Source organism: Mytilus trossulus, chromosome 12 (genome assembly GCF_036588685.1).
Source record: "Mytilus trossulus isolate FHL-02 chromosome 12, PNRI_Mtr1.1.1.hap1, whole genome shotgun sequence".
NCBI classification, from domain to species: domain Eukaryota; kingdom Metazoa; phylum Mollusca; class Bivalvia; order Mytilida; family Mytilidae; genus Mytilus; species Mytilus trossulus.
In genome coordinates, this window is record NC_086384.1 from 16,718,579 (window position 1) to 16,734,515 (window position 15,937).

Below are 15,937 nucleotides of genomic sequence, written 5' to 3' on the forward strand. Positions count from 1 at the left end.
TCTCACCCTGACAATATGCTTTAATATAAAAAAAAATGTCCTAAATTGTTATAAATGCACAGAAAGTTGTATCTGTGGTGTTAAACATTAAAACATAGGTTATTTACTACCCCAAAAAAAATTTGGTCATGCAGATTTAATGAAATTATTTGATTTTTACCCCTTATATCATTGCGTCATACTATTTACTTGGAAGATAGCATAGCCCAATGTAAACACTGCAGAAACTCACAAAAATACTATTTATTATTCCAAATGAAATTTTTATATCTTAAATTTTATTAACTGATGTAAATAAAAACAGTTTAATGACCATGACTGCACTTTTGATCAATTTGTAGTACTTTACTGACACCAGATGAAAAAAAGGGGGGGGGGCAATATTCCTTGACACTTCAATACCTTGGATTTTTTACTAAATTCATTGCGAAAACTGTTGAAAGTCTTTAAAGTAGTAGAACAAACAAGCAAAAATAAGCAAAAACTGATCTTGATATTGAAAGTTTATGTTCCTGTAGCCCAAAATGAAATTTTCAAGTATTTTCTATCAAAGTCATACATATTACAGTCAGTTTAAATTGAGCTGTGAAATTTTTAATATAAGTTGCATTATGCTCAGAAAGGCTGTTTTTAACTTCAAATTGACTAAGGATTAAGAATAAAGCAAAACAAAAGATTTCTAATAATTTTTTTTGTCTCTTTAGGTGTCATACCACCAATTACTCCCTCAAATTTAGAACGTATGTGAAAGTAGGCCTACTCGATAGTGCATTTGATGTCATTGTTCACCTAAACTAACCAATAAATTTTCAGAAATGAAACTTTTGTTGAAAGAGAAATATATCAAGACCATTTTGAGTCAAATTTTATCTGTCTAGGAGTTTGCATTTAAAATTGAGGATTAATACACTCCGTGGTATACTAATTTAAGATTTTCAGAAAACCAGGGGTTATTTTTAGTGGTACCTCCTTTCGGAAGCTCTCTTCTTTCTTATATGATTTAGAATGTATATTGAAAATCGGCATGCAGAAAGGTGACACCTGTACAATTCAGGATATACCTAGTTTCTATGAAGTTAAACTTAAGGTAAAATATTTAGAAAGCTGTGAAAATTGCAAAATTTGGTTGAACAGATAGGGACTTTTAATTGGTGGTATGACACCTTTTTTGTCGTTTTTCTCCAAAAATAACTCAATCTGAATAATCATAAGAATGGATGACAAATGCGACTATGCATGTTACATATAGAATACAGAGGCATGATGATTAATTTATCGTGGAAGGAAGAGAAGCGACACACAAAATGAGGACTTCTCGTTTAATAGTACTTATAGATGCATAACAGATTGCATAGACTTCACAGGAACAACTTAAGTAACTGTATTGAAAATTGAGGACTAATTTCCTTCAAGTCTGCAAACATCTGCATTGACATAGCTGCAGTAAATAAACACATCATAGATACCAGGATTACAAAATATGATTACAAAAATTTTTTTTTAATCTAAATTCATCATTCGTAATGCTGTTAATGTCCAGAGGACAAAAGAGCTCAGCTTAAGAGTAGATCCTGAAAATGGTATACTCCGACTTAAATTGTTAAGCATAAAACACTGTCCTTCTGTCTTTTATGCATGCAATAATCAAATCAATTTTCAAACAGACCTACGTCCATCGCTGCCAGTTGTCTTTGATTTAAAACAAAATAAATGTAATGCAAAATGCAATTTAAAAATTAATATTTTCAGGAATTTGAGGAACAATAACATTACAAGGATTGATGCCAACTCATTTAAAGGATTGTCGGCGCTTACAAAATTGTGAGTAAATAGATTTCGTCAAGAAGAAAAAAAAGTCGCCATCTGCTGTTTGTTATATATATAAGATGCATTATATAACACATCTATTATTATTTTATTCATGTTCAATTATTTTTTGTTAAGATGATATTTATAGGTATTTTTTCATTCTTTTTGAAAAAGTTAACTGCAACTTTTTTTCAAATATCAAAATTTATGTTAAGTTAATATGATGTTACGTTCACGTTAGACCCTTTCGTAAACTTAAATTATTTTGTGTTTATAAAAATAAAAATACAACGAATCATTACATTTCAAAAATATATTTTGTTTAAAGTACTAAACAGCTACCAATTAAACACACCAAATGCATATTTAAAAAAAAACATTGCAAAAATTCTGCTCCAAAAGAGCTATTAGGCTGAACAATTGAAATCGACAGGTTTCACGGTCACAATCATAAATTGGTTGATGAAGACGAACTATCTTTTTACTCAATTGATTAATGACATATTTTTTTTAAAATCCTACATCTTTATATTCCTGTATTTTTACTAATTGTGTTCTGTTCCCGATTTTGAAATATTGACTCAAAGTGAATTAATATAACTGGTTGGGAATGCATAGTAAGAGACGTTTACATACTTTCAAGAGTTTTTGTTGTCGTACTTTTCAGATTTGTTTTTAAGTTTGTTTGAATTTGTTTCAATCAATTGTGTTGTAAATCTATGATGTATGTTCACACACGTTTGACTGCTTAATCCCAAATATTGTCGCGTTTACCAATTATGTCTGTGAAGGTTGCTCATACAATTGCCATAATTAAAATATTTTGTAAGCCAGACGATCGTTTTGTCTACAAAATACCGATCACTCACTCCCGAAGAATAGAAACTTAAACAGGCTAAAAAGAACGAAGGTGAAATGTAAAAAGGACTCAAAACTCCGAAAGAATTTGCCAAAATTAGTTAAGGTGATATATTCCTTTGGCAGAAAATACTTATTATTTTAATAGATTTCATCAAAGTGACAGTTGTTTTACCATTCATTCCCTCTTTTTGGATTCATCTTGGAGTCTGTATATGTTTAATTCATGTGGACTACTGTATACGCACCAGCTTTTTCTTCTTTTAAATTTCATACAATCCCCTAGTGTTTGTTTCTTACCTCAAATTGTATACCTAATCGGTTTATGATATTTAAACATCGGCAAACCTTTAAAATAATGGATTTAGATATGATTAAATACTGATGACTTTGTTTGTTTCATATAATATTATTCTTCAATGTTTAACAAAATTTTACTAACAATCAAATAATTTGTGTGTTAATTTAATTTGGTATAAGGTAAAGGTGTACCATGTTTATGAAAACAATAATAATCCGTACATTTGGATGTATGTAAATGAATTGAAAAGATAAAATCAAGTCCACTGAAGTTTTTTGACGGAGTTGTCTGTTTCGTTTGATGACAAGATAGGTAACTTGATCACGGATGAGTACATCATCATCAAAGCCATATCAATCCTTTCTTAAGAGAATATGAACGAATATTATTATCAATTTTTGATAAGTAATTAACATTTACATTAAAACACGGAGGAATGAACTATTTTCTTGTGAATTGCTTTAAGATTATTAAATTGTTAGGATTATTAACTGGAATAAAAGTTATTTTAACAACAAATATCGATATGATAATTTAACATATTTAAAATCCTGACTGTGATCGAGTCTGTAAGTAGCATGAAACTAAAATGAAATTGTTCAATTAAAACTGTAAATGGTACCCTTGGTTGAATTGTCGTTCTTTACCTCTTTAACCAATACTACTTCCACCACTATGATTTCCTAAAAAAGCATCAATAAACCTATTGTGCAAATTCATTATATGAGTTAAGAAATATGGATAACTGAATTGCATTTCGTAATTAAAAATCTCAGCCAGTATTCGTTGGTGATTTTATACTACTTGCACACATTTCCATCTATCTTTACCCTATTGACATTATTGCAGAAGGGTATCAGAAGATCCTACTTACAGTCCTCTAACATTTGTTTCAACCTAGCTGTCTGTAAAATATGGTTATAACTCAAATGTTTGTGTATTCAAATTCATCTTTCGTATTGATGTAAAAGAGTTTTGACGTTTAAGAGTTGACCTTTCTATGTTGTGATGTTACACTATTGTTTTGGGTAAGGGTGAAGGTTGGTACCTATTAAAACGTTTAAACCCGCTTCATTTGTTTGCATCTGTCCTAAGTCAGGAACCTGATGTTCAGTAGTTGTCATTTGTCGTTCGTCTTCCCGTTTGAATGGTTTTACACTAGTCATTTTTGGGGTCCTTTATAGCTTAATGTTCGGTGTGAGCCAAGGCTCCGTGTTGAAGACCGTACTTTGACCTATAATGGTATTTCTTTTACAAATTGGGACTTGGATTGGGAGTTGTCTCATTGACACTCAAACCACATCTTATATATACTTGAAAATGTTATTCTCCAATGTAAAGTATTAAGCCTAACAACAATTAAAATTATGTCATGTATGCATGCAATAATCAAATCAATATTCAAATATCTCTACGTACTCAACTGCTAGTTGTCTATGTTCTACAAAATTAGTGTTATGCAAAAATGATTTTTCAAAATATAATTTTCAGGGATTTGGAGAACAATAACATTACAAAGATAGATGCAAACACATTCGCACGATTGTCAACGCTTACAGAATTGTAAGTAACTTAATTCCGCCAAGAAGAACACAAATGCTGCTATGTGCTGCTGGTTTGTTATTGCATTATATCAGACATCTTCTAGTATTAATTTATTCATGTTGAATTATTTTTGACAAAAGGTCAATTGAAACCTTTCTACAAATGTCAAAATTCGTGTTATATTAATTTTGTGTTAAGTTCACATTGGTCCCTTTCTTAAATGTAAACCATTTTGTATTTATATAGAAACAGCATACGACTAATCGTTACATTTTAAATTATCTTAAGTCCTACATCTTTATATGTATATACTAGAAAAGACGAATAATCCGTATTTTTACCGATTATGTCCTGTTCTTGACGGTGAAATAGTGGCTGAATTTTGATAAACATGACTGTTGATGAATGCATAGCAAAAAGTAAAAATAAAAAAATACCGATTTCCGTTTTGAAAACAAATATTGACGTTTAATAGCAGACATTCAGGATACGAACATTTTAACATAAACCAGTTAAGCACACGGTATAACAAAACAGTGGCTATGGGATTGTATCAAAACATATATCATTACCATATATCAACAAATTTCGTTATATTCTAATTGTGGTTTAGTCTGGAATGTTTTATACGACTTAAAACAAAAACTTATTAATAAGAGGTTTGAAAAAGGCGCATTTGTACAAAGTTTTAGAGGGTATATACTGAAATATTTTAACCCAATTTGTATTTGAAAAAACAATCAATGAAAACATGTTGCTTAAATTATAATTTATGCATAACGGATTGTATGGACTTCACAGGAACAACTTCGGTAACTGTATTGAAAATTGATGACTTATTTTCTAAATGTCTGCAAACAGTTGTATTGACATAGCTGCTTTAAATAAACTTATCATAGATACCGAGATAACAAATTATGGTTACAAAAACATTTTTTTTTGTGAATTTAAACTCATCATTCGTGATGCTGTTAAAGGTCCAGAGGACAAAAAAGCTCAGCTTAAGAGTAGATCTTGAAAATGGTATACTCCGACTTAAATTGTTAAGCATAAAACACTGTCCTTCTGTCTTTTATGCATGCAATAATCAAATCAATTTTCAAACAGACCTACGCCCTTCGCTGCCAGTTGTCTTTGATTTAAAACAAAATAAATGTAATGCAAAATGCAATTTAAAAATAATATTTTCAGGAATTTGAGGAACAATAACATTACAAGGATTGATGCCAACTTATTTAAAGGATTGTCGGCGCTTACAAAATTGTGAGTAAATTGATTTTGTCAAGAAGAAAAAAAGTCGCCATCTGCGCTGTTTGTTATTTATAATAGATGCAATATATAAACACATCTATTATTATTTTTTTCATGTTCAAATATTTTTTGTTAAGATGATATCTATAGGTATTTCTTCATTCTTTTTCAAAAAGTTAACTGCAGCTTTTCTTCAAATATCAAAATTTGTGTGAAGTTAATATGATGTTACGTTCACGTTAGACCCTTTCGTTAACGTAAATTATTTTGTGTTTATAGAAATAAAAATACAACGAATCACTACATTTCAAAAATATATTTTGTTTGTAGTACTAAACAGCTACCAATTAAACACACCAAATGCATATTTAAAAATAAAACATTGCAAAAATTCTGCCCCAAAAGAGCTATTAGGCTGAACAATTGATATCGACAAGTTTCACGGTCACAATCAGAAATTGGTTGATAAAGACGAACTATCTTTTTACTCAATTGATTAATGCCATGTTTTTTTTTAAATCCTACTTCTGTATATGCCTATATTTTTACTAATTGTGTTCTGGTACCGATTTTGAAATACTGACTCAAAGTGAATTAATATAACTGGTTGGGAATGCATATTAAGAGACGCTTACCTACTTTCAAGAGTTTTTGTTGTCGTACTTTTCAGATTTGTTTCTAAGTTTGTTTGAATTTGTTTCAATCAATTGTGTTGTAAATCTATGATGTATGTTCACACAAGTTTGGCTGCTTAATCCTAATTATTGTCGCGTTTACCAATTATGTCTGTGAAGGTTGCTCATATATTTGCCATAATTAAAATTTTGTACGCCAGACGATCGTTTTGTCTACGAAATACCGATCACTGACACACGAAGAATACAAACTTAATCAGGCTAAAAAGAACGAATGTGACATTTAAATAGGACTCGAAACTCCGAAAGGTTTTGCCAAAATTAGTTAAGGTGATATATTCCTTTGGCAGAAAATACTTATTATTTCAATAGATTTCATCAAAGTGACAGTTGTTTTACCATTCGTTCCCTCTTTTTGAATTTATCTTTCAGTTCTGTATATGTTTAATTCATGTGGACTACTGTATACGTACCAGCTTTTTCTTCTTTTAAATTTCATACAATTCCCTAGTGTTTGTTTCCTACCTCAAATTGTATACCTAATCGGTGTATAATATTTAAACATCGATAAACCTTTGATAGAATGGATTTAGATATGATTAAATACTGATGACTTCGTTTATTTTAGATAATATCTTATTCTTCAATGTTTAACGAGATTTTACTAACAATTAAATAATTTGTGTGTTAATCTAATTTAGTATAAGGTTAAGACATACCATGTTTATGAAAAAAATAATAATCCGTACATTTGGATTGATTAAATGATTGTTGGTTGCTTTACGCCGCATTAGCACAAAAAGGCTGTATCGGGGCAATAGCCAATTCAAATATTTTTACAATTTAAAGCATATTTTTAAAATAAGACAAAAAAGTCCTTCAATATACTAAAATCCTAGACTTAAGCATATTTTGAATTTACAAATAAAAATCAACAGTAAGATAACGTGATAAAAATTAAAAACGACTTAAATATAATAACATTTTTATATTCTATAATAAATTCCAATTTCTTTTAAAAATGCAACAATATTTGTAAATGGAACATTATTGAATAAATCATACATATTATTGACATTGAAATGCTTCTTACGAATATCAGCAAAGTCAATACAATTAATTAAAACATGTTTAATAGTATACTTGCAGTTGCAAGGTACACACTGTGGTTCATCTTCATTTTTTAAAAGACATTCATGTGTTATTCTAGTATGACCAATACGACATCTAGTAATAACAGACTGATCTTTTCTGCACATAAAATTAATAAAAGGTTTGCCTAAATTAGGTTTAATTTCATGCAATTTATTATCATCTTTTTTACTCCATTCATTTTTCAATATATTAAAAACATATTCTCTAATATTTGATTTAAAATCAGTATATGGTATATCACAGTTAGATAGAGGGTCACCCAGGGCATTCTTTGCCTCAAGGTCTACAGCTGTGTTTCCACGGAACATGACTCGGAACCCATAGAATTAAATTCCATTAAATTCCTCATTACATATAAAATTTTGAGAATTGTTGGGTTTTTAATTTTAGTATTTCGTATAGCTTGTAAGCATGAAAGTGAATCCGAACATATAATAAATTTGGATTTATCTGAAGAAGCAATAAATTTCAAAGCCAAAATTATTGCTTCTGCTTCAGCAGTAAAGATGGGTGCATCAGATGGAAAACGGAGAGTTGCAGCTCTGTCCCTGAAGACAGCAGCAGATGCAACTCGGTCACCATCTTTTGATCCATCAGTATATACAGTTAAAAAATCTAGATAATCGGCTTTAATTTCAGACTAGTGTTGCTGAATTGAAAGAGGATTTGTTTTATTTTTATTGTGTTCACGGAGATCAAATATCATTTTTGGTGTGGGAAGTTCCCATGGAGGACATTTGCAAGTTTTAACTTGAGCAACAGATATTTAATCAAAAGAAGCTAAATGTGATTTTAAACGTATACCTAACGGAGGAATTTTATTTTCATGTTTTGCAAAAATATCTTCATAAATCGGATTAAAAACACAGCTGTAGGCAGGATTATCTGAATAGGCTTTTAGTTTGACAGCATATTGAAGTCCAAGCTTCAAACGTCTGTCAGAGAGTGAGTGCTCATCAGCCTCTACATTCAGACTCTCAACTGGTGAGGTTTTAAATGCGCCAAGACAGAGACGCAAACCCTGGTGATGCACAGCTTCGAGAATCTGTATGTAGGACTTCCTTGCAGAGCCATACACTATAGAGTCATAATCTAGTTTAGATCTAACTAGAGATCTATATAAATTAAGTAAAATATTGCGATCAGCACCCAAGTCAGTGCTGCCGACAACTTTTAAAATTTCTAAAGCTTTTAAACATCTCGATTTTAACATTTTGATATGGGGTAGAAAGGTTAACTTTTTATCGAAAATTAACCCAAGAAATTTGGTTTCATCAACTACTTTAATTGGATTGCCGTACAAAGTGAGTTCTGGATCAATATGCAATTTCCTTTTGTTACAAAAATGCATCCCGACCGTTTTTGACGTGTAAATTTAAAACCATTTTCCGAGGCCCATTTTTCAATTCTTCCAAGACATAATTGTAATTGTCTTTCTATGTTATTCATATTTTTGCCTCTGTAACATATTAAAATATCATCAACGTACAATGAACCTTCAATATTACTTTTTAAAACTTCAACAAGGCTGTTGATTTTAAGACTAAATAATGAAACAGATAAAATACTGCCCTGAGGGACACCCATCTCTTGATCATACAGATCAGACATGGTCGAATTCACTCTAACATTAAATTGTCTGTTAGAGCCGTACATTTGGATGTATGTAAATGAATTGAAAAGATAAAATCAAGTCCACTGAAGTTTTTTGACGGAGTTGTCTGTTTCGTTTGATGACAAGATAGGTAACTTGATCACGGATGAGTACATCATCATCAAAGCCATATCAATCCTTTGTTAAGAGAATATGAACGAATATTATTATCATTTTTTGATAAGTAATTAACATTTACATTAAAACACGGAGGAATGAACTATTTTCTTGTGAATTGCTTTAAGATTATTAAATTGTTAGGATTAATAACTGGAATAAAAGTTATTTTAACAACAAATATCGATATGATAATTTAACATATTTAAAATCCTGACTGTGATCGAGTGTGTAAGTAGCATGAAACTAAAATGAAATTGTTCAATTAAAACTGTAAATGGTACCCTTGGTTGAATTGTCGTTCTTTACCTCTTTAACCAATACTACTTCCACCACTATGATTTCCTAAAAAAGCATCAATAAACCTATTGTGCAAATTCATTATATGAGTTAAGAAATATGGATAACTGAATTGCATTTCGTGATTAAAAATCTCAGCCAGTATTCGTTGGTGATTTTATACTACTTGCACACATTTCCATCTATCTTTACCCTATTGACATTATTGCAGAAGGGTATCAGAAGATCCTACTTACAGTCCTCTAACATTTGTTTCAACCTAGCTGTCTGTAAAATATGGTTATAACTCAAATTTTTGTGTATTCAAATTCATCTTTCGTATTGATGTAAAAGAGTTTTGACGTTTAAGAGTTGACCTTTCTATGTTGTGATGTTACACTATTGTTTTGGGTAAGGGTGAAGGTTGGTACCTATTAAAACGTTTAAACCCGCTTCATTTGTTTGCATCTGTCCTAAGTCAGGAACCTGATGTTCAGTAGTTGTCATTTGTCGTTCGTCTTCCCGTTTGAATGGTTTTACACTAGTCATTTTTGGGGTCCTTTATAGCTTAATGTTCGGTGTTAGCCAAGGCTCCGTGTTGAAGACCGTACTTTGACCTATAATGGTATTTCGTTTACAAATTGGGACTTGGATTGAGAGTTGTCTCATTGACACTCAAACCACATCTTATATATACTTGAAAATGTTATTCTCCAATGTAAAGTATTAAGCTTAACAACAATTAAAATTATGTCATGTATGCATGCAATAATCAAATCAATATTCAAATATCTCTACGTACTCAACTGCTAGTTGTCTATGTTCTACAAAATTAATGTTATGCAAAAATGATTTTTCAAAATATAATTTTCAGGGATTTGGAGAACAATAACATTACAAAGATAGATGCAAACACATTCGCACGATTGTCAACGCTTACAGAATTGTAAGTAACTTAATTCCGCCAAGAAGAACACAAATGCTGCTATGTGCTGCTGGTTTATTATTGCATTATATCAGACATCTTCTAGTATTAATTTATTCATGTTGAATTATTTTTGACAAAAGGTCAATTGAAACCTTTCTACAAATGTCAAAATTCGTGTTATATCAATTTTGTGTTAAGTTCACATTGGTCCCTTTCTTAAATGTAAACCATTTTGTATTTATATAGAAACAGCATACGACTAATCGGTACATTTTAAATTATCTTAAGTCCTACATCTTTATATGTATATACTAGAAAAGACGAATAATCCGTATTTTTACCGATTATGTCCTGTTCTTGACGGTGAAATAGTGGCTGAATTTTGATAATCATGACTGTTGATGAATGCATAGCTAAAAGTAAAAAATAAAACAATACCGAACTCCGTTTTGAAAACAAATATTGACGTTTAATAGCAGACATTAAGGATACGAACATTTTAACATAAACCAGTTAAGTACACGGTATAACAAAACAGTGACTATGGGATTGTATCAAAACATATATCAGTACCATATATCAACAAATATCGTTATATTCTAATTGTGGTTTAGTCTGGAATGTTTTATACGACTTAAAACAAAAACTTATTAATAAGAGGTTTGAAAAAGGCGCATTTGTACACAGTTTTAGAGGGTATATACTGAAATATTTTAACCTAATTTGTATTTGAAAAAACAATCAATGAAAACATGTTGCTTAAATTATAATTTATGCATAACGGATTGTATGGACTTCACAGAAACAACTTCGGTAACTGTATTGAAAATTGATGACTTATTTTCTAAATGTCTGCAAACAGTTGTATTGACATAGCTGCTTTAAATAAACTCATCATAGATACCGAGATAACAAAATATGGTTACAAAAACATTTTTTTTTGTGTATTTAAACTCATCATTCGTGATGCTGTTAAAGGTCCAGAGGACAAAAAAGCTCAGCTTAAGAGTAGATCTTGAAAATGGTATACTCCGACTTAAATTGTTAAGCATAAAACACTGTCATTCTGTCTCTTATGCATGCAATTGTCAAATCAATTTTCAAACAGACCTACGCCCTTCGCTGCCAGTTGTCTTTGATTTAAAACAAAATAATGTAATGCAAAATGCAATTTTAAAATAATATTTTCAGGAATTTGAGGATCAATTACATTACAAGGATTGATGCCAACTTATTTAAAGGATTGTCGGCGCTTACACAACTGTGAGTAACTTGATTTTGTCAAGAAGAAAAAAAGTCGCCATCTGCGCTGTTTGTTATTTATAATAGATGCAGTATATAAACACATCTATTATTATTTTATTCATGTTCAAATATTTTTTGTTAAGATGATATCTATAGGTATTTCTTCATTCTTTTTCAAAAAGTTAACTGCAGCTTTTCTTCAAATATCAAAATTTGTGTGAAGTTAATATGATGTTACGTTCACGTTAGACCCTTTCGTAAACGTAAATTATTTTGTGTTTATAGAAATAAAAATACAACGAATCATTACATTTCAAAAATATATTTTGTTTGAAGTACTAAACAGCTACCAATTAAACACACCAAATGCATATTTAAAAAAAAGACATTGCAAAAATTCTGCTCCAAAAGAGCTATTAGGCTGAACAATTGATATCGACAAGTTTCACGGTCACAATCAGAAATTGGTTGATAAAGACGAACTATCTTTTTACTCAATTGATTAATGCCATGTTTTTTTTTAAATCCTACTTCTTTATATGCCTATATTTTTACTAATTGTGTTATGGTACCGATTTTGAAATATTGACTCAAAGTGAATTAATATAACTGGTTGGGAATGCATATTAAGAGACGCTTACCTACTTTCAAGAGTTTTTGTTGTCGTACTTTTCAGATTTGTTTCTAAGTTTGTTTGAATTTGTTTCAATCAATTGTGTTGTAAATCTATGATGTATGTTCACACAAGTTTGGCTGCTTAATCCTAATTATTGTCGCGTTTACCAATTATGTCTGTGAAGGTTGCTCATATATTTGCCATAATTAAAATTTTGTACGCCAGACGATCGTTTTGTCTACGAAATACCGATCACTGACACACGAAGAATACAAACTTAATCAGGCTAAAAAGAACGAATGTGAAATTTAAATAGGACTCGAAACTCCGAAAGGTTTTGCCAAAATTAGTTAAGGTGATATATTCCTTTGGCAGAAAATACTTATTATTTCATTAGATTTCATCAAAGTGACAGTTGTTTTACCATTCGTTCCCTCTTTTTGAATTTATCTTTCAGTTCTGTATATGTTTAATTCATGTGGACTACTGTATACGCACCAGCTTTTTCTTCTTTTAAATTTCATACAATCCCCTAGTGTTTGTTTCCTACCTCAAATTGTAAACCTAATCGGTGTATAATATTTAATCATCAAAAAACCTTTGATAGAATGGATTTAGATAGGATTAAATACTGATGACTTCGTTTATTTTAGATAATATCTTTTTCTTCAATGTTTAACGAGAGTTTACTAACAATTAAATAATTTGTGTGTTAATCTAATTTAGTATAAGGTTAAGACATACCATGTTTATGAAAAAAATAATAATCCGTACATTTGGATTGATTAAATGATTGTTGGTTGCTTTACGCCGCATTAGCACAAAAAGGCTATATCGCGGCGATAGCCAATTCAAATATTTTTACAATTTAAAGCATATTTTTAAAATAAAAAAAGTCCTTCAATATACTAAAATCCTAGACTTAAGCACATTGATTATTTACAAATAAAAATCAACAGTAAGATAACGTGATAAAAATAAAAAACAGTTAGATAGAGGGTCACCCAGGGCATTCTTTGCCTCAAGGTCTACAGCTGTGTTTCCACGGAACATGACTCGGAACCCATAGAATTAAATTCATTTAAATTCCTCATTACATATAAAATTTTGAGAATTGTTGGGTTTTTAATTTTGTATTTCGTATAGCTTGTAAGCATGAAAGTGAATCCGAACATATAATAAATTTGGATTTATCTGAAGAAGCAATAAATTTCAAAGCCAAAATTATTGTTTCTGCTTCAGCAGTAAAGATGGGTGCATCAGATGGAAAACGGAGAGTTGCAGCTCTGTCCCTGAAGACAGCAGCAGATGCAACTCTGTCACCATCGTTTGATCCATCAGTATAGACAGTTGAAAAATCTAGATAATCGGCTTTAATTTCAGCATAGTGTTGCCCGAGATTGAAATGATCAACACAGAATTTTGATATCGAGTGCAAGAGAAAATTAGGAACTCTCCGTTTTGAATTTTCCTCATAGTTCAGTATTTTTGTTATTTTACTTTTAACATATGCCAACACTTGTTACGACGAGGCTGTTGTAAATATGATCTCTATGATGATTTTGTTTGTATTCAAATTTATGATCGATTATTAGGTTAAACTGTTTGAAGACCAGTATTTTTTAGCCGAACATCAACACGCTATCTTTTGTATAAATCATTAAAGTCATACATGATTAATAGCTACAATATTATGGTATAATAAACATCTGTGTGTATTTATACACTATTTCAAGCAGAAGTCTACCTTATAACATTAAGGTAATATGGGCGTTTATTCCATAGATTTTTTTAATAATTTGTCAAAACGAAATATTACAAAAAGTATTGGTCACCGGACTTTTTTTCATGCTACATGTTGTGCAAAGTTGTAAGATTTTGTATAGATTATGCATGGCAAATCTAAGTGTGTGCGATAAAAAGAAAACTACATGATATGATTTAAAAAAAAATGTGAGGAGATAGCTCTAATAACATGCTTTCAGATAAGAAAATGAAGAAATAGGGTCACCGAACTTGTTTTCTTGCTATATATTAAAATAGTTAAATTCACAACATTTTCTATTATACAATTACTTTATCTGAGTTATCTCTCCAACTATCTAAATTATCTCCCTTAATTTGGCAAAGTTGAAAGATAAAAAAATCAAACACAAATATGGTGTTGTTTTTAGAAATTACAGCCGAAAAAAACACATAATTTTCTATATTTACATCAAAAGTCTAACACATGAATAACATATTACTCTCAAAGTTTGCACATTTTATTAAAGATCTAGACCAACCGTTATCTGCTACTTCAAAATCCAAGATAGAGAAAGACACCCGAGCCACCTTAACAACAATTTAAACTATATTTCCCAGAATAAATCTATAAATTATAGAATGAGGTAGATACCCGAAACAGTTAATCAACTGTAGGTATTACCTACAGCAGGGTGTTGGCTAGGGTAAATACCAGCAGTGGTTTTCGTCTGATGTGGATTAGCCGAACATGAATATGTTATATTTTGCATAAATCATTTGAGTTTAACATGAATACAAATAATACATGTAATAATAAATTTTATGCAGAAATATATTTCAAAATGGTTATTTTGCAGGTGGTTGAGCTTCAATCAAATCTCAACGCTTGGCATGAATATCTTTCGAGGTTTGACGGCTCTTCAGACATTGTAAGTAACATGGTTCTATAAAATCAAACAAAACAAAAGATTAATGTTATTGAACTTTTAATAAACTCTTATGTGATAGAAAAAAACAGAGGTTACCTGTATCTGTTTAGGAGAATGTAGTTTACTTGAGCAGAAACCCCAGAACTCTGAATAAATATGAGACCAAACCTTGATAAATATCAATACCATTATATATAATACATTTGCACTTCCTTGATAAGTAGTACACATTTCAAGAATAGTAAATTCTTTACACTATGGACAACTTCAATTTGACTTTGCCCCAAATAATGACAGGAGAATATTCTGCAATATTGTAAGAACATTTATACATTTCGTTTTGAATAAAATGATTACCGTTTCTAAAAAATACAGATAAAGATATTTACGTTTAGATTTATGTTATTCAATTGATAAGACAACTCAAAGTCCTTTTATCCCCAAGGGTGCCTGGGGTATAGAAATATGGTCACTTGGTCTTCTCCCGACCGGCAGTAAAACGCTTGCCGAAGTGGGGCGTCCGTTTGGCTGTGCGGGATGTATCAAGTTCGCAGTCACGTCCGGTCAGAAGGGGGACGTTAAATCCGATGCCTCGTGTAAAGAGAGTGCCACGCTCTTTGCACGTTAAGAACCCTTGCAACAACTCTTTGAGGGGTCCGTAGGTGGCCTGTTGCAAGGCAAAATTTCTGTCCCTATCCAATATACCCTCCTTTTCCGGTGGCAGTCCAAATTTCTCCGACCATCATCCCAGATGACCTCTATTGTATCAACCTACCTATTGTATTTATTGTGAACTTATTCTCGTCCTGAATATGCATGAAATATTTGCCACTGGACGTTAAGCAACCAACAATCAATCAATCAAAGTC

At 30.8% G+C, this 15,937-nt stretch overlaps 1 protein-coding gene across 1 annotated transcript in view; it reads left to right on the top strand.

Moving 5' to 3' along the window:
- Nucleotides 1-11,799, top strand: part of LOC134692260 (leucine-rich repeat and transmembrane domain-containing protein 2-like) — a 40,400-nt gene extending 28,601 nt beyond the window's left edge. The window contains exons 3-7 of the mRNA XM_063552711.1: nucleotides 1,750-1,821; nucleotides 4,460-4,531; nucleotides 5,705-5,776; nucleotides 10,479-10,550; nucleotides 11,724-11,799. Coding sequence (XP_063408781.1) covers nucleotides 1,750-1,821; nucleotides 4,460-4,531; nucleotides 5,705-5,776; nucleotides 10,479-10,550; nucleotides 11,724-11,799 — 364 coding nt within the window. The remainder of the gene's footprint in view (nucleotides 1-1,749; nucleotides 1,822-4,459; nucleotides 4,532-5,704; nucleotides 5,777-10,478; nucleotides 10,551-11,723) is intronic.
- Nucleotides 11,800-15,937: the final 4,138 nt, after the last annotated feature.